This window comes from Melopsittacus undulatus, chromosome 1 (assembly GCF_012275295.1).
Source record: "Melopsittacus undulatus isolate bMelUnd1 chromosome 1, bMelUnd1.mat.Z, whole genome shotgun sequence".
NCBI classification, from domain to species: domain Eukaryota; kingdom Metazoa; phylum Chordata; class Aves; order Psittaciformes; family Psittaculidae; genus Melopsittacus; species Melopsittacus undulatus.
In genome coordinates, this window is record NC_047527.1 from 85,733,647 (window position 1) to 85,758,495 (window position 24,849).

The window sequence follows — 24,849 nt, forward strand, 5'->3', positions numbered from 1 at the left end:
TGTGGAGAAGAAAAAATCATTTACTTGAGGGTTTGTAAAGCAAATTGATTTGTGAAGAGATAAAGGCATGTAGTTCTAAACTAAACATGGAAGTCACTGTGCTATTCCTGCAGTTGTCAATTAACTTTTAAAAACATTTGCATTGAATTAAGAAATTGCTTTGTGAATATAACTTTAATTCTCAGATATAGTACATTGGTTCTTGGCTGTTAAAAGAATGGACAAAGTCTGCATGAATTCAAACAAATGTTACTAGAAGGATTTACAAAACAAGCATTTACTATAACCTCAAGAGAAAAATCATACTTTATCAAGTGGTCTGTATTTAAATGTCCGACTAACTGTTTTCTTTGTGTATTTCTCCATAATGGATTAAAGTGTTCTATGCTAAATACTATGCAGTAGAAATAGCTATCCTGACAAAACTTTTTTTACATCAAGGCTTCAGAATTTCAACAAAGTTTAAACATTATTTAGATATAACAATTATTTTACAAAGACTACTTTTAACATGAGCAGGCCACCCACAGTGTTGACTAGAGAAAATGGCATGCAAGCCACCCAGTGAGACTGATGTAATTTTTTTTCATCTTTGCTTAAAGTATAGTCACTAGACCAGATAATGTAGAAACTTCTACACACAACGATCAAAATAGCTAAAACAGTTCCACTTTTTTTTTTTTGTTAATTAAAAATAAGTCACTGGTTGAAAAAATGCAAATATTCACATGCAATGTAAATCTGCCCTAGTATAAATTAAATTCTGTTATTCCGTGTTAGGATATATTCCTTACTACAAAGTAGAGTGCTTTTTAGACTGGATAAAAAAGATTTTAAGGCTATACTTAATGTATATATTAAAGATAAATTCACAGATAACGTAGAAACTTAATTGCATGAAATTGTTGACAAAGGCTGGACCCTGTATGCAATGAAGCCAGTAAGACTTTCAATACAATGTGAAGACAATTTGTATTCATTCTGTTACAGCAACCAGCTTAGTTACTTCTTTTCAGTCATGCCATTGTCTTGACTTAATAATTAGTAATTTAAAATATCAAATTTTGTTAATAACTTCTAAGACTTAATTTGAAAATACAAAAAAAATTGTTTTCAAAACCTGGTGATAACTTTTAAAGCTAATGATGTTAATTATCATAATGAAATTATACTTTTCTAAAAAGAAAACTTTCTATGACTTTTTCCATATCCTGAGATGCATAATTTAGTTGTAAAATGTAGATCTGGAGCCAAAGCAAACTATAAAATATCTGCAGCAAAGTTAAGCATTTGAAATAGGAAAGAGCGATTGTTTTTAATTGTGCAGGGGTCTTACCACATTAAAATGCTAAGTGGTTCACTGTGAAATAGTATTTCATCAGTTGTAAAATGTTAACAGAGCTGAACAAAAGTATAAAAATTGAGCAATAATTACTCATATGCTCTGAAAAATCTTGAATGACTCATTAAAATGAGGAAATCTGTATGTCATTGGAACTGATTACTTACTTTACTTTTTATTTTCATCCTTTTCGAAATAGGAGCCAGTAATACAGCAGATACCTTATTCCAAGAAGTGCTGGGTCGCAAGGACAAAGCTGATTCAACAAGAAATGCTCTTAATGTTCTTCAGCGTTTTAAATTTCTTTTCAACCTTCCCTTGAATATTGAAAGAAATATCCAGAAGGTATAATCCTTTAAAAATACTTTTCTGTTGCTGAAATTAGTGTTACCCTTTTCTTGACAAATACAAATGTTAGTTGTTTATGTGTGGTTTTGTTTCTTTTTGTTTTCTTTTAAGGGTGATTATGATGTGGTTATTAATGACTACGAAAAAGCCAAGTCACTGTTTGGAAAGACAGAGGTTCAGGTATTCAAAAAATGTAAGATATGAGTTCTGCTATTTGCCAATTTTCCCCCCCCCCCCCCTCCCCCAAGGCTAAAAAGCGCATAGTGGTCTAAAGAGCTTTACATGGGTTCATATAGTTTTTCATACATACAAATATGAATTTATAAGAACCAGTTACTCTGGTTCTTATAGAGTGTTTCTGTCTCTATAGAGTGTTTCTGTCAAGTTTTCTGGGTGGGGTTTATATCACAAAATGTGAAATTGCCGCCAATTTTATTTATTGTTAAGGCTTAGTATTACTAGGCATAAAAAAGGTTACAGTAATTAAAATGTGACTTTGGGTATCTCACTGGTGTGTCATTGGAAAGACTTCAAAGTCCAGTTTTCTGTTTTTGTAGAACTGTCATATACAGATTTTTCTGATGTGGCTTGTTATGAAATTAGTTATATTTATTTCCACATTAAAGAGTCTGATATCCTAGAAAAATAACATAATTTTCAGTTCATACCACTGCTGAAGGCACACATTGGATTTGTTTACTCTCCCTATTCCTAGATTATGCTGAAGTTGAAACTAGAATTGAAGCTTTAAGAGAACTTCTGTTGGATAAGCTGCTTGAAACTCCATCAACATTGCATGATCAGAAACGTTATATAAGGTAATCGTTTGACTAGTGTGTTTGTCAAGCATAGTGTTAGATGTGTATTTGAATCTTTCCTAAGTATTGCCAATTTTTACTATGGTTTAAATACTAATAGTACTTTGAGATTTCATGGTCATATAAATAATGGCAGTGGATTGGTGCTTGATTTTTTTATTGAGTGATTGAAAAACAGTTCTGGAAGTAGAACAATTTCATGAAGGGTAATTGAAATTTGAATTTAATTTTTTAAAATCTTAAAGGGATGTTTCAATTCTCTTGCTTCTTGTAAACCATCATGTTGCAAGCTGTGTCTGAAGTGATTGTTCACAGGTTGCAGATCGCAAAATAAATTCCTTATTAACTTGTCTTACACTTCAGCTTGATTTGGTTTTGAAATTGAATCATCCTGAGTGAGATAATAGGCAGAATTTAATCAAAACTGTCATTTAAATTTGGTTTTGGCTCTTTTACTACTCAGTCTAAATAAGTATAGAAATTCTTAGATTTTCTGTTATTCACAAATGTGATGTTGAAGTTTTTTTTGTAGCCATACTGACATGAGTGGGTTGGACCTCTTATTGGTAGACCTTAACCTGCTTTACAGTCTTTGGAGCCAGATTTTAGAGTGCTCTAGAGTATTTGATGGCTTTACTTAGAAAGTGTTTGAGGTTTGGATGTTACATGGTGTCCTAGTGTTGCTTGACATCCTCAGAGCTCTTTTCAGTTATTTTAGAAGATATAAACCACATGGGCTGTGTGAAAAGCATTCTTAAAATTGACATCTGCACAGAGTCTTTGTTCTGTATGCTTACAAGGCCCAGTTGCACCCGACCAAGTAAATTATTGGTATCTTAGGTCCCTTTATGTAATGTTAGCTGTACACTGGTCATTGTCATCAGTATAATTTATGTGGAGCACTTCTCGTTCTTCTGGGTGGTATATAAATGTTGCCTATTTATTGGAACTGTGTTTTAAGGTAGTTAAGTGTCTTGTGTCTCTGAAAAAGCCACTGTTTCCTTTCTGTGTCAGTCTTGAAAACTTTAGAGAGCAGCTTCTTTATCTAAGCCAGTAAGACCTCTTCTGAGGATTCTTAGAAGAATTCTAAGAATGAGTCGTATAAACAGTTGATTCTGTTGGGGTTGGGTTTTTTTCTTTTTCAGACTTTTTTTGGTGGGTTTTGTGTTGGTTTGGTTTTTTTTCTTGTTAGTTTTTCTCTAGCCCCTTACCTTGAAGTATTGAGTCTTTAAAAATATCCCAGCCTACCTTAAAGCAGACCGTGTTGATGTAACTACCACGTGTAGAGTAGTATAATGCAGGAGAGCTGGCAGTGGACAAATGTGAAATAATTTAGTTGTAATAAATTAAGAGAATCCCAGCGTGCAAAGCAATTAAATTAGTTTCACTGTTCTAGATATGCTAATGTGGTCATACTAATATAAATTTTCTGGAGGAAAGGTGTGAAGAAAGCTTTCTTCACAGCACTTCGGCTAAGAGGAAATTAACAAAATCCTAATTGTACAAGTGTTTGCATTTTTAAGTGACTTTTTCTTCCTAGATATGTTTGTTTTGTATGTCTCCCATGTCAAGGCTGAGCAAGACTTGAGATACTGTGGTTTTCCCCCTCAAATATTCAGTGTTGATCTTTATAATTAGGCTTCAGTTCTTATTTTCCTCTCATTTTATTACGGTATTTACAGTGATAATTATTTTATACTTTTCAGAAACAGTTTACCATATCGCTTAACACCCAAGTAGATGTATTTTCTCAAAGATCGTGGTAATTTTTTTACTTTTGTATAAGCAAAGACTGAAGTCCCCCTTAACACTAAGGAAGGCCTTGAGCTCATAATCTATAAATGTCACCCTGTCAAAATGGTTGGTCATGTAATGTTCTCATCCATCCAGCCAATCCTACTTTGACAGTTTATTTTTGTTCAAGTACTGCAGGCAGTTGTTAAAGAAGGCAGGATTTTGCAATACAGTCTTAATTAACAGTAGGCATTATTGTAATAATTCAGCTTTTGTGAAGTAGTTAAACATTCTCTGCACTGCTTAGGATAAATCATTGTACTTCACCTTGAGCGTCTTCAATTTTTTAATCTGACCTGAGTCATTAATGCAGAATGTGATGGAGTGCATTAAATAATAAAGCAGCTACTGCTTTTTGAAAGTACTCTTTTGAAAGTACTGTTGTCAGATTGTCTTGAATGCCATACATTTGACTTTTTTACTTTTGTTTTCTCTTTGAAATCACAGCACCTGGCTTTAATACTTCTCTGTCCCCAAAAGTCAGAGGGTGACTTGTTTCCATATCTTAGAAGCGCCAGTGCTTTTCATTATCTCTCCCCACTTTTTTTTCCTCCGGACTTTGTGTGCACATTATAGAAAGGGCAAAAAAAACCCTCACCCTGAAAAAAAAACAAACCCCACAACAAAAACCCCAAAAAACAAAAACAACCAAACAACAAATAAACAAAACAGCCAAACAAAAAAAATACAACTGCCCTATACTCTTCCCACCACCTCCAAAAGGAAAAAACAAAAAAGCCTACATGCAAAAACCCCAAAGGAAATTAAAAGCAAACAAACAAACAAAACCAACCAAACAAAAAAACCCTTCCACCACAGTCCAGGAGCTTGGTTTACATTGTTTGTACATGTGTGTGCTAAAATTAATGAGCTGCCAAAAATTAATTTCTACTGTACTTGTTAAGGTTACATGATGATACAATCAGGACAAGTAAAGTGGGAAGAAAAATACCATATTTTATGTGCTTGAGATGTTTAACTTGGAATCAGTGATGACATGAAGTACTAAACTGCAGCCATGGCAGATAAAGAGCTCGATTTCCCAAGTACTTGAGGCACAACTGAAAATACATATTAATATAATATTAAAAATATATGGTTTTGTTTCTTTCTGTAAGTTTTTCAGGTAAAATTTTACCTCACTAAATGAGAAGGGAGAATGCAAAGCTTGTGCTTGTTGGGTATGAGTGTATCTTAACTGTTCTGGAATTTTTTTAGATATATATATATATATATACATATTAAAAAAAGCATTTCTTAGTACATTTTTGCTCTGTTTTAATGAGGCCTTCAGTGTGTCAAGTCAGAGCTGTGATTTTTGGACTCGGTTTTACAGATATCTTTCTGATCTTCATGCGCCTGGGGACCCTGCTTGGCAGTGCATTGGTGCTCAACATCAGTGGATTCTGCAGCTCATGCACAACTGTAAGGAGAGCTATGTTAAAGAACAAAAAGGCAAGGATATATTTTTCTTCTACATATATGTATTTGACATCTAGGAATTTGGCATTGCCTTTTATTTGACAAGTCTTAGTGTACAAATGATATTTGGGGGGTGTTCCCATCAATTTTGATAGCTTTTCAAAGTTGAATACTGTCTTGAATTTTTTTCTTTATACTGTTATAAAAACAAAACAGCAGCTTGAGTTTTCTTTTTGTTTAACTTACAACTTTTAAGTTCTTTACATGGGAAAAGAGTTAGATTTCAATCATTTATCTAAAGCTTACTGTCCTCTCAGAATACTCCTTTCAGGTCCCATGAAGTTTGGATTGTTTTCTGACAGATTTCTTTGTCACAAGATATGCTGTTAGTATATGGAAATGCAGGGCATTGGGGCATAGTGGAATAATGTTTAATTTCTCGATAGGCAGAATAATAATATGGTGCTGTCTCATTCTTTGTTCATATGCAGTTTCAAAATTCAGATTAGTGTTCAGGCAGAGACCTGTGAGCTGGACAAATAGGATATTTAGAAAATGTAGTATTAAGACCAATAGGAATACTTAGTTGTATTCTGTCTTTGTCTTTTGCCATTGTTGCTCCCCACGAAAAGTATAGGTGTATATACATAATGTATACACATTAGGATGTGGCAGCAACTTATATACCAGTTAACATGATCCTTCACATTGCTGTATATTTAAAAGGGAATAGGTGGCTGGCTGTATGGGCCTGGTATTTCTAGTAGTAAAATCTGATAACTGGCTTTTCAAATTGGAAACTGGTAAGCAGTGCCTTATTTCTCAAGAAGTCTTAGTTTGCTGCTGTTTTTGAAATGAGTAGGCATATCGGAATCTGACCTCTCTTGGCTTATGGGTAACTCCCGTGTTTAGTTGACTGCACATCCCAAACCAAATAAGGTGTTCTATTCTGAGACACTACAAAAACTTTACTGAGTTGGAGCTACTGCAGAAATGTGCTGTAAAATTGCTGCAGGAGGTTTAACAACTCTTTGTTCCACAACACAGTGTGAAGTGCTGTGGGACCAGCTGAAACATCAGGTTGGTTTCTTGACTTCTTGGTCAAAATTCAGAATGTTTCTGAAACCTCCCCATCTTCCCCCCTTGTCAAAAATCCTGACATGACACCACCATGACCCCTGCAAAATGCAGTTATTGGGAGCAAAACTCACTTGTAAAAACAGCTGTGGTTAACAAATCTAAGCTTGCTTTTTCTCCTCTCACTTGCAAAATATTATTTAGCCATCTCTTAATTTCTTAACCAGAAAAACAGGAGCATGAAGGTACAAAGTGCTCAAGATGTTTTTGATTTAGTAGTCTATATGATTTTGATATGCAGGCTCCAGTAAATGAATGAAAAATGTGTCTAAATTCCTAGGCTTGTCTTGAAAATCTCAACCTGTTCGGTGTTTTTCTTGCAACAAATCTGCTTACCTCAGCCTTAATATCAAAGGGGCTTTATGTTAGCTTTGTTTGGGCTCACAGAAGAGGGAATTTAAATAACTTGAATGCCAGGTAAATGCATATCTGAATAGTTAATATTTAGTGCATGTATGAAACAAATGCTAATATAGTATTACTTGTATTAAAGAGCTCATCGAATTTCAGTAGTTTTCTTCAGCCTTTTATGTGGTCCTTACTGATGTAGTTTTTGCACAGATTGTAAAATACTTAAGAATTGATCCCAGTTGATGGAATTTCTCGTTTAGTATCTACCAGGATAAGGGTGAAGGTTACTAAATGTGTTTTTTCCTCTCTAGATTTTTAATTTGGCATAAACTGAAAAGTTGAGAGAAGTTAAAAAGAAAACTCAGAAAAATTGTTTTTAATTGCCAAGTAGAATAGTATGAGACATCAAATGTATTTTAATCTACTTTAATGGAAGTACGCTTTTCAAACAGAAAAACTGTGGAGTTTGACTAGATATCGGATTGGTTATTCAAGACTTTGAGGAGTGTAATCAACTTAAATAAGCTACAAATGTGTTTTATATGTTCATAAATTCACAGGCTATTTAAAAAAAAAAAAAGGCAATAAATTTTCAAACACTGAAGTCCTTACAACATGCTTCCAAAAAAGATACTTTAGTATATCGTGCGTTTGGAGAAATAGGTGGGTCATAAGATTATTAAAAGGGCTTTGAAACTTCTAGGTTTTTCTTTTCAGTAAAGATAAATAGGTATTTTTTCTAACAAATGGAGTCTTCCTATTGCATATTTTGCAATAAGCGCACAGTGATTACAGTTCTACCTTGAACATGCCAACAGTTTCTGGCTATTCTTAGTTCTTCTGACTGTGAATCTGTGGGTTCAAACTGAGTCAAAACTTTTCAGCATAATAAACTTAAACCTCAGTAGCAGATCATATCTATTTTTGCACTTGTGCACAATTTTTCAACTTCCAACTGAGCTTGTGAAAAAGCATATTTTTATGTTATCAGTTTTCAAAGTAGAGCTGTGGTCAGAGCTGTTCCATGTGAATTTTACTACATAAAATGGTTTTGGAATTAGACAAAAGCCTTTGCTTTTCTTACCCAGAGAAGTCTTTTTTGGAAACTTGTTTAAACATTTGGTACAGGATTGTTGTAGCCAATTGTCAGAAGTAAATATTCTTAAAGAATTTATTTAGTGGCCGTGATGTGTTCAGGAGGGGAAGATTAACATTGTGCTTACTTGCTAAACAAGCTAAATACCAAACCTAAGTAAATTCTAAGTAGAATTTGCTCCAAATTTTGAGAATGTTATAATAATCCAGCAGTGTACTCTTGTGGTAAAAAGTTGTTCCAGTTGTCTTCACACTACTAGCAGGCTAATGCTTTAGTAGAATCATAGAATAGTTGGGGTTGGAAAGGACCTTAAGATCATCAAGTTCCAACCCCTCTGCCATGATCAGGGACACCTCACACTAAACCATGTCACCCAAGGCTCTGTCCAACCTGGCCTTGAACACCAACAGGGATGGAGCATTCACAGCTTTTCTGGGCAACCCGTTCCAGTGCCTCACCACCCTTACAGTAAAGAACTTCTTCCTTATATCCAATCCAAACTTCCCCTGTTTAAGTTTGAGCCTGTTACCCTTTGTCCTATCACTACAGTCCCTAATGAAGAGTCCCTCCCCAGCATCTTTATAAGCCCCCTTCAGACACTGGAAGGCTGCTATGAGGTCTCCACGCAGCCTTCTCTTCTCCAGGCTGAACAGCCGCAGCTTTCTCAGCATCTTCATACAGGAGGTGCTTCAGTCCTCTGATCATCCTCGTGGCCCTCCTCTGGACTTGTTCCAACAGCTCCATGTCCTTTTAATGTTGGGGACACCAGAACTACACACAATACTCCAGGTGAGGTCTCAGGAGAGCAGAGTAGAGAGGCAGGATCACCTCCTTTGACCTGCTGGTCACACTCCTTTTGATGCAGCCCAGGATACGGTTGGCTTTCTGGGCTGTGAGTGCACACTGAAGCTGGCTCATGTTCATCTTCTCATTGACCAACACCCCCAAGTCCTTCTCTTCAGGGCTGCTCTGAATCTCTTCTCTGCCCAACCTGTAGCTGTGCCTGGGATTGCTCTGACCCAGGTGTAGGACCTTGCACTTGGCATGGTTAATATACTGGTTACAAGTAATTAATTACAAGTTAGTAGTAATTACAAGTTAGATGCAGCATCTTCTGCTGTCTTCTTTAAGAGATTTATTGCTGTATCACCTGCTTCATAACAGCAGTCAGAACAAATCTCCGATATTGATGAGAAGTAAATCTACATTTCTGCATCCTCTGTCGGTTCTTTGATGCTTGCCCTCTTGTTAATAAGGCTCTCCAAAGCATAGCTGAAGAGTGAGCTAATATACATGCTGGTGTTGTTGAAGGTACTATCAGGAAATTATGTATTTAAATTCCGTTGGGTTTGTATCTTAGGTGTATCTTTTTGATCTAAGCATGATTTCTTTACTCACTGTAGTACTATTACATGAGAAGGTGTGGTTTAGGTTGTTGCTGGGGTTTTGTGTTTTTTTGTTTGGTTGGTTTTTTGTTGTTGTTTGGGGGGGGGTAAAAAAAAACAAACCTTTGTGCTTGAATGTTACCTAACCCTAACCCTTACCAAAGGCTAGCCCCATTTTGTGGAAGTACTCTTCAGTTGTAAGCATGTTCTAGAACAGTGAAGTTTTATAAAGTTTCATAGTGTAGTACAATCTCTGATGCAGCCTGAAAGAAGAAACTGGCAAGTTTACAACGCGGTAATGGTCTGGAGTTTTCTCCTGGAATTTGTTTCAAGGAGCAGAAGTCCTATGTATTTCAAATATTGTCTGTTTTCACTTACTCCAACTTGTGTTAATATTATTTCCCAGACCTGAAAGTTGTATCAAGCTGTGCTGAGCTTTGTCAGATAATTTGGCAGTGCGACTTAAAGGCTGACAACTACCAACAGCAAATTGTTCAATTGGATGTTTCCTTTGATTTTTAAAAGACAGTTTTAAATAGTAAAAGAGGAAATAATATGATCATTAGGTAATTGGTTACATTTATTTCAATAGGTACAAGTAGTATGGGGAATTCTCTCAAGTCCTGTGTACAAAGTACGTTACAGCAGTATGTTTGAGTGTATTTCCCTTAAAGAATATCTTTGCACCCTGTTCCCACTCAAAAAACCATGCTGGTTTTCCAATTACTCTTAAATGGTACTGATGAATATTTCATTACATATTCAGATATGGCTGTAACAACTCCCCCCTCATTGCCTTCAGCCTATTTATTGCTCTGCATAGCCATAGTTGTGAGGTAAAAAAAAAATGCAGATAGATAATGTTCATATTAAGAGAAATTGTTGCAGTCCAAGTCCACATGTTTTAAGGGGTGGGTGAACATACATATGCGGCAGCAGATCAGAATTTCTCCTGCTCTGAGGTGCTCCAAAGTATGAGCAGCCAAAATAAAGGGGCCGAACACCATAACCGAGGTCATGGAGCATGGGGCAGACCAATGGCTGACCAAATCATAAAGCTCCTGTGCTTGTATCCTTACATTAAGCCATTCTCCTGCTTCTCTGATGATCCGATACTTCCATTAAAAATACAGCTGTAGGTATGGGACCCATGTGCAACTCACTGGAAATCTAGCTCTGCTGGCATAGTAATTCTTGTAAAATGTATTAATTTATTAACTTTTTATGCTTTCTATTTAATGTCTGCCTTATTAATGGAATATCCAACATTGTGCACTTTTATTGGTTTTGAAAACTTTGGGGTTTTCATGCTTATGAAGTTATTTCCTGAACTAATGATAGATTTCTTTTTATATATCTGATCACATCCCACTGTTGCTGCCCACTGGAAGGACCTGATGTAGGTAAAGACACTTTGCTGCTTTTATTTAGTATGTAGCTATGTTAGAGAGAGGGAGATGAGACTGAATAGACAAGAAAACTCATTTTTGAAGGCTATGAATGTAAAACTTAACATAGAGGAGCACTATGCTCTCTCAAAACAGTGTGTCTTTAATAGCTAGCAAGAATAGTTGAATTAGAAACTGAATTGTGCTGGTATTTTATGCTTTGTATTGGCTAAAGTCTGAATTCCTGCTTCTGAACTTTAAACTTATGATTTGTAGGAGTCTGGGAACTTTTAAACATGGTACCTGAATAGTAATTTTTTTCTTTCAATTAGGATTTTATGTATTTGTAAAATTTACATATTTTTCACTTTACTTGGTAATTCCCCTATTATTAGGGTATAATTGTAGTTTTTCACTATGGTTTATGCTTCTCAGACTTGTTGGAGTACAGGAAACATGGGGGATATAATGACGTAAAATGACATGAAAATAAATGTAAATAAATGAGGTTAGTTTAAAATTTTCCTAGGGCACTGGGCAGATAGCCAAAATGAGTTAAGGAATGGATTTTTAACATGACTATCAGGAAAAGAAGCTATAGAGGTTAGGACTGTTTTCTGTGCGTCCAGTGCTTATTTGGTTAGACTTTAATAGTGGCTTACTAGGTTTCATGATCCTTTGAGCTAAAATGGATAGCAAATAACTCTAATCCAGTTATCAAACTAACTGAAAAAGTCTTCATTTTGTAACAGGTCTTTCTGAGATAACTATGTAATGTGATTGCAGATAAGCTATCTGTTAGTAAATAAAAACTATAAATGGAAACACAGTTGTACTGTAATCTTTCTGCTACCCTTTGAGTTGCAAATATTTGATATGCAACCTATGAAAGTTCCTAAAATGGATACAGCTATTGAAACAGGAGTATACTAATCCAGTCATTGCGATTTTTGTTATAGTTCTTATTATTGGGAAAAAAAAAGTGTAGTTTTTAGAGCTCTCAAAAGTATGTTACACCACTCTCCAAATACTGTAAAAACTATGCAGGCTATTTCTGTGCCAAAGTAACAGCAGCTGTACATAGTGTGAAGGAAAGAGATGGATGCTAGACCATGTTGTTTTTTCTTCTGTGCCACACTGAGATTCTATTCACCTTGCAATGAATGATCCATCTTTCTTAGATCAGACAGGCCGGCAAGGCTTGTGTCAAAAGGGCCTTTTCAATTTGTTATCCTAGCAGCTGGTTCTCTTCCATTGCCTTTGCTTACTGTACATCTGGAAGAAGAATTCTTGCAGCTGGGAGCCATTTCATGTCTAAACCACATCCCCTGTCCATAGCAGAAATACCCTTTTGACAGCAGATGTCAAGCAAACCCTTAATGGGTTATTAATTAAAAAAAAAAAAAAAAAGTTAATGAGTACAGATTTTGACACTGGATTTGTTTTCCTCTTTTACCACCTGTATCTGTAACTTCACTGTTACTTAGAATTTTTTAGTAGAATCTGACATGTTCAGAAGTGAAGAGGGCATTCTTATTTAGTATTTATAATATTAAAAGTATTATAAAGACAGTAAATACTGTGATTAAAAAGTAGCACAGGTAGTTTAAAATTTAATTTGAAAACATTAGTAGTACTAAAGATAAACTTCTGAGGCCAGAATTTTACATTGGTATCTGCTCTAGTCTTTTAAGCCCTTATTCGGGCAGTTAACTCAAAGCTGGTTGTTTTCAAAGCTGATGATGATCTTGATGTCCACTGGGGTTAGTGCTAGTAAAATGATGTCATTTTTATCTGTGTGCTGAACTTGAAGTGTTTGGCTCTTGCTTCAGTATTTTTTGGCCTGCAAGACTGACAATAAGGCTTACCCTTAGGCTGAGAAATACTTAAATCACCACAAGAAATAATAGGCGCAATTAACCTTTCTGTGGTAAACTGAAAAATAGTTTCTGTATAAATGTTCAATATAATGAACACCAGCCTTAAGTTTTAATAAAGCATTCTTTTTTAAATGTATTCCAAAAACATTTTTTCTGTAAAGTGAATCAGTTTTATCTTCCGTGCTCATCTCTGCTAGAAATTACAACCCATTTTCTTCTTAATCACTTAAAACTGACATATTTCTAATAAATGTAAGGAAAAGAAAGAAAAAGTATTGAAGAAAAAGAGTAAAATGAGTTATTAATCTGTTGAGCAGGTTAATTTTGTGGTAATTTCTCCTCCTGGCCTAATTTCTTGCCTAGACAAACTGAAATTCTCAATGCGGTGTCCTTGAAAGGAATCTTACACTGGTTGTGTCGGTGCGGGCTCCAGGCACTGTGTGTTTGGTCAACAAGCAACAGTGGGTGGTCAGGCTGTAGCACAGGACAAGGGCCCGCTGTGCACAGGAAAAAATGTTCAAAGGTGTTTAAGGCTGGTAAGGAAGTCTGACGCCCTTCAGAGAGTCCAGAGGCTATAGATCAGCCTTCCCTTACTATTGTAGCCTGTGAGAAAATTCACTGTAAGATACATAATGGATGAAAGAATACAGTAACTGTATTCACCTGGTTGCACATCTGTAGGGTCTCTTTTTTTTAATCTTGCTCATATACATGCTGTGTATGTGTATGTATGCTGCAAGGCTGTGTAATAACTGGTGTTTGACTTAGCATAGAAAATCACACTGAGAAACCATTTAGCCTGAGGTTGGTCACTTCTTAACAATTCTCTTTGTTGCTGCAAAAAGTACTGGCCTTATATTATCCCCTGATCAACCAGCAGCTTTTATAAAAAGCCTTAGCCGAATGCCGTGTAAGTGGTGCAGTGGCTGGCAGAATTGCAGAATGGCTGAAGCTGGGTTACAGAAGGGAGATTGCGTGACACTCTTGAGAAACCTTGGCCTCTCAGGCTGAGAGTGGAAAACAAAACAAAAGAAGCAGAGTTGTGAAGGGATTGATTTTGTAGAGCAATTTTTACTCTTCAATTTGGTAATAGTTTTGAAATTTGGAAGTATAGCTGCATTTAAAGATTTTTAAATCATTGACAGGTTTGCAGATCACAGAAAAATCTACTGTAGGTAAATTTCATGTTAGTTGTCTTTTTAATGGAGGCTGTAACATGCTGCAAGCCAAGAGCATGCAGGTAGCATTCAAAAAAGTGGGGTCAAGGTATGGGCATAAACCATAGGTACTGTAGGCACATAAGTACCTTGTAGGAACTGCGGTACTGATAAACTTGGAGTGAAGCTGCAGTTTGGAGTCAGCACAAGTGATTTGATGTACAGAACACAAAAACACAAATTTAATTACCTCAAAAAGCATTGTGCTTTCTTTTAGATCTTTGTTTTGGTGAGATCTTAATGCACAAGAAGGTAAGAGGTCTTAGCAAAACTGTTGAACTATTTATATTTCACATGGCATCTGAGTGTTTTAATTTCATCCTTCTTACCTTTAAAATATCTGCACAAGAAGTTGAAACCCAGTAAAATCTTTTTTAATAAAAAGCAGTGTTAAGATCTTTTGAACTTACTTGTTCTTTTCATGATTTTTCAGTTGTAAATGTAATAAAACTTTAGTTATACTTCTGGCTTGTCATGACTCTTTGGTAGAAGAAGAGAATGTAGTACATTTATTTTTCCTGTGTTTCCTTGGTTAAATATACACTTGGCACTGGAGTCACTGGTAGATGTGCTCCATGTAGATGGTATATTTTGGAAAAAAAACAAAACAACCAAAAAACAAAATAAAAAAAAATGGCTGTGATTTCAAAGATGCAGTTTTGTTTTGTTTTTTTTAAGGAAGATATGCCAGGAATGTATTATTCATGCTGTTTATTTCTTAAAACATGTTAGCACAGTAAAAAGTTAATTTCTTGAACTTTATGTTGTTGCTGCCCTATACTCAGGATCTAGGAATGCAGAAATAGTATACAAACAGAATAACGAATAGGCAGTAAATTATTATTTGTGTAGTTTATGTAGGCTTATAAATGTTACTGTCTACAGTCCATACTAATATTAAATTCATTGTATTATATTGTGCTGCTAAATTTAAGCTGCTGGCTCCAGAGAGGGAATGAGTTAGGATGAGAGAAAACTTGTTTGTAAGTTAACTCTCACTTTTTTACAAGATTTATGCATTAGTATGCAGTCTTCAAGCGCTATCTTCTGGTAGGGTGAAAGCAAGATCAGCTTTGCTAATGTGCTCCAGATGTTTATTAGTCCTGAGGGTATATGTGCTGTTGTAGTTCCCTGCTGCTGTGTTATACTTGCTTGTAACGCTAGACAACCAATTAAGAAATTAGTTCATGTTAAACTTTCTTTTCCTGGTACTGCTGCAAACTGATGATGTGGTTTTTCTGGTGGAACAAGAGAGTATTCTTTACATGTTTTCTGTAACTGGTGGATATATAAACCATTTGGGCAGCATGGGGTTAGTGTATCAGCAGCAATACAGAATTTTCAGGTTTTCAGCTACCTCACACAAATGGTTTTAATTGAACTAAGTCACATTAAGATGTTTTGGTAAGTGTGTCTGTTTTTCTTAATTCTGAGGTTTAATTGGCACTGTCATTTTTAGAGATGATCTGTTTACAAGAAATTCCTCATATTAACAAGGTGTTTGAAAGGTGAGAACCTAAATTCTATGCAAAGACATCAGAGGGATGTTTTTTCATTGGTTTTCCTAATTGTACTTGTGAAAATAACATTGCTGCACCCCTGGTTTTTTTAGTTTGCTTGATTTTGGAGACTGTTAAGAGTTTTATTGGGTGGATTTATATATATATTAGCATATTAAATATATGTTTTAACCAGCAATGCCTTGGTGTACATTCCCCGCCCCCTTCCCCGTCCCCCACCAAGATAAAATGCAGATATGTTGAATCTGAGGCAAATTCTTATGGATGCCCAAGAACTATGCAAGGCACATAAAATTTCTCAGGGTCTTCTATGCAATTTTCTCTTTATTCTGGGTTGAATCACTGAAGGTATTCAATGCATGCTTTTTTAATCTGGAAAGGAATCAATTTGTTTTGGTTTTACTTCATTCTGTAGGGTTGCTGGAATGTTTTCACAGAAGGTAATTACATCAAATTTACAACATATAAGATATGTTTTAGGAATTATAGGTGTTTAAATTATAAATGCTAATGATCTGTGATCTTACACAGATCTCTGCTGTGCGGGTAGTTGCACAGTACATGTCTGTAATTAACTTTTTGTACTTCCAGCATACATACCTGCTTAAAACTTCTGCAGGCTTTAGGTTTTTACTTTCTCATTATTATCTTGTATTTTTAGTTCATACAGAGTGAGTGCAGTATGTCTGTCACTGTTGTGAATGATGTAGCAAATGGGATCTATTTACCTATTGTCTTACAGTTTGAACAGTAATGAGATGAATAGAGGAAGTACAGTTGGATCAGTAATCACAATGCCACAGTGAAAGGCCACGGGGAATCTCTTTTAAACCCATTAAAGAATTATGGGAGGAAGAACTTCTTTCAAAAGGAACTAAAACACAATGCTGTCACCTATTGGAAGTTTGTGATACTTCATATTTGAGTTTAAGCCCCAGCTGTTGAAGTTAAGTGACTAGGTATATCTTTACTACCCTGTTGGTCTGACAGCAGCATTAATTCAGAATAAATTTCCTTCAAATCCTTTTTACTTTGTGTTACTCTTGAATCTGAGTACTGCAGTGTTACAGCTGGTGCTCTTACTGTGTGGCCTTCCTGTTATTTTAAGTGAATGTAGGTATTGATGGAAAAGATCACGAATATAAACTCAACCATTAAGACTCTCATTACAAAATTCAGCATGAATTATCAGGAGAGGTTTTATCTCAATGTAAGAAAGAAAGTTCTTACTGTAAGAGCAATGAGTCACTGAAATAACCTCCCCGGGGATGTGGTAGAGCACCCATCCCTGGAGGCTTTCCAAATACAACCAGACAGGGTGCTAGATAATCTCATCTAGGCTCCCTTTCCCCTGAAAGGCTGGACCACATGATCTCTCAAGGTCCCTTCCAACCTGGGCTGTTCTATAATTCTACAACTTGTAAGTCATTTAACTTTAGCTGTTACAGCTCTATTGCTCAATGCTGAAATAATTTTGATGGTTACTTTCAGAAATGTATCTGTAAGCTGAAATGCATGAAGCAGCAACATAGATTTTAAAAGAAATGTTGGCAGTGTTACAGTGTGTTAGAAAATCATCATTGCCTGCTCATTGTTACATGGTTGTGTTCCAAAATGTACATTAGACTCCAAGTATCCACCTCCATTAGATTATATCATTGCCTGTAGACTTGCTAATACTTACTTACATATGGTCAGGCGCCCAGGGGAAAAAATACTTATTTTTGTTTGTTGATAGGTGTAAGTACAGGGTGGTTTACAGACACGCGTAAGTATACATTGCTGTTAGTTCATCTGCTTCATGATGGATTTCTTTCTACCTGAACTCTGTAGAGGTCAAATAGCTAAGAAGTAGTTGAACACTCTGCCCTTAACTGCTTCAGCTGGAGGCAGAAGAAAGGCTTGCTGTTAAAAGTTTGTTTAGACATACAGAAAAAAAGTGTGTGCCATGTCACTAATGGCATAAATACATATTTATCTATGGCTTTCAAGCAATTAATTGTAGGGCACTAATTAAAGTAAGAGCAGAGAAACATACAGAATAAAGACTGATACTTCCCACATGGTACTTGTGGGTTTGGCTTTGCTTACAGGAGTCAGTAGTGGTGTTACTGAATAACATTCATGTAGATGAGCAAACCGCCTAAACAAACAAGGTTAAGAATGTTTTGCTTGGTAACTTTTGTATCAATTTCAGAGTTAAATTAGAGTTCCACATACAGAATGCAGTTTCATGTCAACTGATGTGCAAAATCATTTTATTTTTCCCCTCTTCCTAGGCAGCTCATTGCTCCACAGCCCCATGCTGGATCTGGACAGTGATGTGCGTCCATCTCCAATCGGCCATCTCAGTCAAACTGCTTCATTGAAAAGGGGCAGCAGCTTTCAGTCTGGCCGTGATGATGGTAGGCATCTGTTTTTATTTGGAAAAGCAATGCTGCAGTTCCCTATGTCCAGTGTGTGGTGCAGTCAGAAAATCCAAACAGAAACCCACACTCTGTGTGTTTGTTTTGGTTTGTTACCAAATCAAATGCTTTTTTCTCATGCCTTACGATTGCTTGCTGAAGGGGTCCTCTGTGGTTTTTACAAGCAAAAGAGCAGCTCATAGCTGAAATCTGCTTCTTAAAATGAAGTCAACGTAATAAGAGTCTTTTTTAATTTCTTTTTCTTTTTTTTTTCTCTCTCTCTACAAAACCAGAATTTATTATTACTGCCTTTTGCTATTGTTATACCTTTTGCGTGTATTTGCTGAGATGGCTCTCCTTGCGTTTGCTCCTTCTGTGATTACTGTGATATCTGATCCTTGCTCTTTAATTCTTTAAACCCAGAAAGGGAAACAAAGTGTATGACTAAGCTTAAGCAGTGTGTCGGCAACCAGCTGAGCCCAAATGTGTCATAAGTGTTTTCAACACCATTGTTCAAACATCTTTAACTCAGAAGTCTTTCAGTCACAAAAGGCAGAAAACATGTTTTTCACAGGATGGGTCATTTCGTACCAAAGTACATTTTTGCAGAAAGCACGTGTTTCTGAAGAGCTTTCTGGCATTGGTCTGCTTTGATGTTACTCTCCTCCCAGTTCTGTGGACTTCCTTGAAAAACACCTATAAATATCTGTTGTGGGGTTTTTGAGCAAAAAGAAGAATGAATGTAATCTTTCAAGAACATAGAATGTACAATTGTCATTATTTTTCGTTCTTGTGTTGCCATGTTGTATCTTCACATACCAGGCAAATTGCATCATGGTGTGAGGTTGAATGTATTCAAAATGTAGATTACACAAGTCTTCAAACTAGACATGTATACCAAGTAATTACATTAATGAAAATTGCACAGATTATTCGAAATATAGAGTCAATTAGGAACAGACACCTCTGGTTATAACATTGGGTTGATGCTAGAGCTTTTGGCAAAGCTGAAGCCATTTCTTGAAGGAGCTGAAATCTTTTGGTTAGAACTTGGGGTTTGGTGTTGCAGAGTCGCTGTTGCGGTATCAGTGTTGGCACAGCTTCCTGGCATCGGGAACATTAGTAGCACAGCTTGTGTTAATAAGCAGAGGTTTTTGCTATTGTCTATAACCAGTTCTCTTGACAGTCATAAACCAAGATGGCACAAATATCCTATCTGTATCCACACTAAGAGCTTTCCTAGTCAAGCTTTGAAGCTCTGATGCCTTCTGAACAGATGCATCACTATCAGCAGAGTTATGCTTCAGTTATGTTAGAGTCTCTCTCCAAATTTTGGGCTTCCATTATGATTTTTTTGATTTTTTTTTTTTTTCAAATACTAACTCAGAGTCCCTAAACTTTTTGGCCATGAAGAGAACATCATTTTGGGTAGCACAAATTCATCCACTGAAGAAATGGACCAGTATTTGATACACACCTTGACAAATAGATGCTGCTGAAGGCATGCTGTACTTCAAGCAGATTCAAGACTGGCTACCACGCAATAAAATAGTGAGGTTCTGATGAAGCCTAGTTACTGAAGGTGCAGCTATTTTTTGCCTAACTGGTTCTGTAGTCACTATTCTCTAGTAAAGACAAAGTGCTATTTTAACGAACATTTTTCTGTATTTCTGTAGTTATTTGGATAATATGTTTTTAACTTTATCATTTATAAAAGACCAGACTTTATACATACACACAAAAAAAGAAAAAACAAACCAACAAATGTGAACCTCTTTGTTTTATGGGGTTTTAGTTGTTTGGGGGATTTTTGTGGGTTTTTTTTTGGTGGGTTTTTTTTTTTTGTTTTGTTTTGTTTGGGTTTTTTGGTGGGATTTTGTTTTTGGTATTTTGATTTGGTTTCGGGGTGGTTTTTTTCTTTTTTTTTGGGGGGGGGGGGGGTGAAACAAGAGATGTTCTCAAAAAAATAAAAAAGAAATTCCTTCTCCAAGCATTCTAAAGCTTTAAAGGAGGTGGCAGATGGTTATGGAAAAAGTGACCTTTATTTTCTGTGTTAATTAATAATTTTTTTCTGCCCCTGTTCAGCTTTCTATTTATGTCCCATACCACCTCTCTTTGCTGTATGTGATAAGAAACTGAGAAAATATATTTGCTGCTAGAATGAAAGTTACTTTCCTGATATGTTTTAATAGTAGAAGTATGAACAGGTTCATGAAGTGAAAACATGAGTGCTGTAGTGTTACATGTTAGGAGTGTGTTCTGCATCCAGGAATTTCATTATACAGTCAGTGATTTGTTCATTCAGCAATGTTGGAATCTCCCCTGTTTTTCAGAATAAAGATTTTACCAAAGAAATGAAAATAAAGATGAGAGGTTGGCACCTTGCCCCAAGCCACAGTGGAAATTTTTTTGGGCTGTAAATAAAGCAGATGGTCCAGTTTCCACTGTTTGCCTTAAGCACTAGCCCCTCCTACCAGCCCTGTTTCTGCAGCATCATCATCTCATCATCTGAAACTTCTAATTTCTTGGTTGCTTTCATGTGACCTTACCTTTTAGAATAGCCTAAAGACATGCTGAATGAATTACTAGGTGCATTGCATTGGATACCCCTTACGAAGGGGCCCGTTCTTTATGTACTACCATAGTGCTAGCAGTTTGTAAGCATATGAGATGAGAAGAAAGAGCTTGTATGTGTACCATTTGTGTACACATATATGGACCAGGCTTTAATTTTTTTTCATTTTTACCTGGAAGTTTATATACATACTGTATAGTTGCTTGTGTAATACAGAGCTGCAAGCTAATAGTACTTTTTTTAATTATTATTAGTTAAAATATTTTTAATTTTGCCTTTTCCATCCTCTCTTCCCATTTTAGCTTGGCGATACAAAGCTCCTCAACAAGTTGTATTTGTTGAAAAGCTGACAAAACTTGTTGTAAGTCAGCTGCCCAACTTCTGGAAGCTCTGGATTTCTTATGTGAATGGAAGTTTATTCAGTGAGGTATGGATTCTTCTATATAAACTACTTTTAAATAACAAAACTTCCTAATGATTGTTTGAACTATGATATTTCACTGGAAGAAGTGAGGACATGCTTTAATCAGAGAGGTTTATATAATAAGTAGACTCTTACACATTTGAGAGATACTGCTTTGACTAGTAAGGTGTCTTGCAACACTAACCTATAGAAGTCAGAATTTTCTTTGTAGTTTTAAAAGAATAAAAGCGTACAGTGGAATTACTTCGAATTCTGCTTGTGGTGTTCGTGTGTGTTCCAGATGCTGGAGGCAGTATCTGTAGTTTCACCTCTTAAGTCATAGCTGGCCAGCTGCCTTTCATTGATGATCTGAAGAAATAGCAAATTGCATGGGGGAGATGTGTAAAAGACAGTCATATAGAAAAAAAAGAGTTTTATTTCTTTGAAATGAGAGTACTCATTTCTTGAGCTTTAAGTATTTGAAAGTGAGGATAGGTTCAAGACCAAAGCTGCAAAATGACCAAGGCCCAGAGTACTACACACACGCATACTATAGGGAGTCTAGTCTGGAAGTGTGGGCAGCTGCAATCAGCTGTGCTTCTAGTCCTTCTTGCTCAGATGATCTTGTTTTTTACAAATTATGTGAATATAATCTTGGTAATCCAAGAAGCAGGATAAATAAAAGTAGTGAATCATGACATGTTACTTTTATATTGTCGTAGTTTAAACCAAGTCCCCCTACTCCCGGAGAGTTAGGAAGGAGAATCCAAAGAATGTAGCCCCCACGGATTGAGATAAGAACGGTTTAACTGCTAAGGCATAACACAAAACCCCTACTGCCATTTACTACTACAAATAATAATGATACAGCAAACAGCAAGTGAAGAGAATACAACACCCCACCAGCCACCGACCCATAACTCACTCCACCCTGCCTGGCTGAGCACCATGTGCTCCCTCCTCCATTTTTCTCCAGAGCCCTACCCCTCCAGCTTTCTCCTTCCCAGTATGCATCCTGGGCATCACGTGCTATGGTATGGAATACCTCATTGGCTAGCCTGGGTCAGGTGTCCTGTCTCTCCTTCCTCCCAGACTCCCCCTGGCTGGAAAAAACCTTGAACAAAAACACCCTCAAAACATGCTCAAACCATGACATATATGTATGCTATTAACAGATTTTGAAAGGTTACATTTCATAATTAATTTGATATGCGTAGTTGTCTTACCGGGACAGTAGAGTATAGCTTACTGTGATAATTATTATCAGATAAATGCAATAGCTTTGGGGTTTGTGTCACAGAATTACATTACATTTTACAGAATGCACTTCTAGTTCTCAAGCCGTGTTGTTTGTTCTTCAGAACTGTAGTGATGGCACATTCAAAAGGAGCTAGTCTGACAAAGACACATGAATGAAGTGTTGAGAAAGCTCTCTGTTCCATCAACAGATGTTAAGGCACTAGTTCACAGCCCATCTTCACAGTTATCACTGTGGAAGTTCTGCTGAGTGCAGTTCAGACTTATTCTAGGTCCTAAAAAGCTCTAAAGACCTGATCTATACAGAGAGGTAGAGATGGAACATTACAGTGCATGTGGAAAACAGTCAAGCTTTTGGACATGCATATTATTCAGATCAGCTTCTATATCCAACCTAAAAGTTTGTGTATCTAAAACTCCTCAATTTAAGTGCTGCTGTATTGTCTCATTTCTTGAGATTGATTTTGTCCTGCCATTTTTGCGCTGCCCTGCTCTTCTGAATCCTGAAGGAATCACAGCCATAGTGTTCCACTACAAAAATTATCCCTAAAGCAGAACTGCAACCATTCTCTACAATTCTTTGCAGCTTTAGTAGAAAAGAAAACAAATACCCTGGCAAAAGGAAATTTGGGAGCTTATTTTGTCATTTTCCTTTTCTCTAACTAAAGAATGAATTTCTCAAGCAGATATTCTGTTTATTGCCACTGTATTTAAATCTGAATATAATGGGATCATTTTAATAGATGATGTAGTCCTTTATATGTCAAACACAATGCAGAGCATTATAGCTTCAGTGAAATGGATTCTATTTGTGATCCTTATCTTACGTGGTAAAATCAAGAGAGAGATAGGGCACTTACAACATTCAGTGAAGGAAGCAGAATCAAGAATAAACCTTAGTAGTGTTGACTTTCACAAAAATAATTGATTTCATAAGGGAGATTACAGCCTTTGTATCTGGAAAGTAGATTTTGCAAATTCACCTGTTAAGTTACTGTGATTTTTCTTTTTCCCTGAGTACAATGAAAAGGAAAGCAATTTCTAGAGAAACTGAGACTTGAACTGTAAACAAGGTTGAGAAGTTTTGCTCATGAAAATGACTGCAAGTGGAAAATGCAATCATCTTGTCATGTCTGAACAAAACATTGTTTCTGTGTATTTGGAAAAAAAAAAAAAGAGGAGATAGTTTTCCTGTTAGTCTTGAAGGTACATCTGCTCCTTTTCTTTTGGGCCAGATTCTGAGCTTGTAAAAAATTAATCCCCATTCTTTTGAGTTCTTTAGCCCTTACAGAAGTCCCCAAAGTTCCTGGGGAGAGAGAAGGAATGGTGCCCCCAGTTCCTTTTGTGTGTTCTGCATGTCACAGTCAACCCAGGTCAAGTGGAGGAGTGGGACAGCATTAACTAAAAGAACACCTTAGAATATCGGTGTATTGCACTCAAGACTCAGGGTTTGTATGTTGCAGACTGTAACTGTCCATGAAGAAATTTCTTCTCCCATATTGCTTGCTGTTTATTGTCAATCAGGTAGCAAGGTGATTGCTGCAGTTTTTTAGGACTAGTCCTGTTAAAGTGGTATAGAGTGTCATTTCAGTTAGCTTATTGAAGACTTCAAGGCATTAAGACATTTTAAAAATGTGGAAAGAATTTTACTTCGTGTGAATTTAAGGCTGTATTTTTTTCAGTTTTTAGGTTTGGGGGGGTTTGGGATGTGGTTTTTTGAGTTCTGAAAGGTTAGCAATATATCTTAAGATACTATCAGTTAAAGATTTACATGGTATTTTCAACAGTTTAAAAAGTTGAGTTCTTTGAATCACCCTAGGTGAAGTCACATATGTGAGTAGTAACCGTTGGTCTTACCACAGTATAGTTTTGGTCTGTCTGTGCAGGAAAGGTTTAAGATTGGTCTTCAGCAAAACCACTGAGAAAAAAAAAATAAAAAAAAATCAAAGATCTGTGAAGTTTTTGTTCTTTAATCCACCTGTAAAACAGTGTCAATTGTAAGTTGCTGGGTGAGATTTAAAGAAAAAAAGTGTAATTTCTTTTTAAGGCAGTAGAAGAAAGAAGTGAGCATTCTATGCAGCAATGACTCCAGTGTTTTCCTTGTCTCAAATTTTATAATTCAGAGCTTGAAGTGTATGAGTTTCATAGCTATTTATTTTTCAAAATTGTTAAGCAGTTTCATTTTCCTGATTTTTTTTCTCACTTCAAATTATTTTTTAGCTTGAAAGTCTGTAATGCTTTGGCTAAATACGGAATTTGAAAAAGACAGTGTTTTTGAAAAGTTAACCATTTACAAGTAAACTGAGCTGTCTTTGAGAACACTCTTGTCATGTTATTGCACTTCTTGTCCAGTAGATGTTGCTGTACAAACATAAAATAGAAGATTTTCTAACTGTAAAATTCTGTGTCTGGACTTAACCCAGCATCTGAAATATCTTTTCAGTTTAATTTAGCTTTCTCAGTAGACTCCGCAGAAGGCTAGAACTACAAACAGGAAGACTGTTAGTCAAA

At 36.1% G+C, this 24,849-nt stretch overlaps 1 protein-coding gene across 2 annotated transcripts in view; it reads left to right on the top strand.

Moving 5' to 3' along the window:
- EXOC2 (exocyst complex component 2) overlaps positions 1-24,849 on the top strand; it is a 126,623-nt gene that overhangs the window by 45,891 nt on the left and 55,883 nt on the right. For both annotated transcript variants that reach the window (XM_005149925.3, XM_031049699.2), the window contains 6 exons: positions 1,542-1,687; positions 1,802-1,883; positions 2,406-2,508; positions 5,639-5,757; positions 17,978-18,103; positions 20,981-21,105. In XM_005149925.3, the coding sequence (XP_005149982.1) occupies positions 1,542-1,687; positions 1,802-1,883; positions 2,406-2,508; positions 5,639-5,757; positions 17,978-18,103; positions 20,981-21,105 (701 nt within the window). The remainder of the gene's footprint in view (positions 1-1,541; positions 1,688-1,801; positions 1,884-2,405; positions 2,509-5,638; positions 5,758-17,977; positions 18,104-20,980; positions 21,106-24,849) is intronic.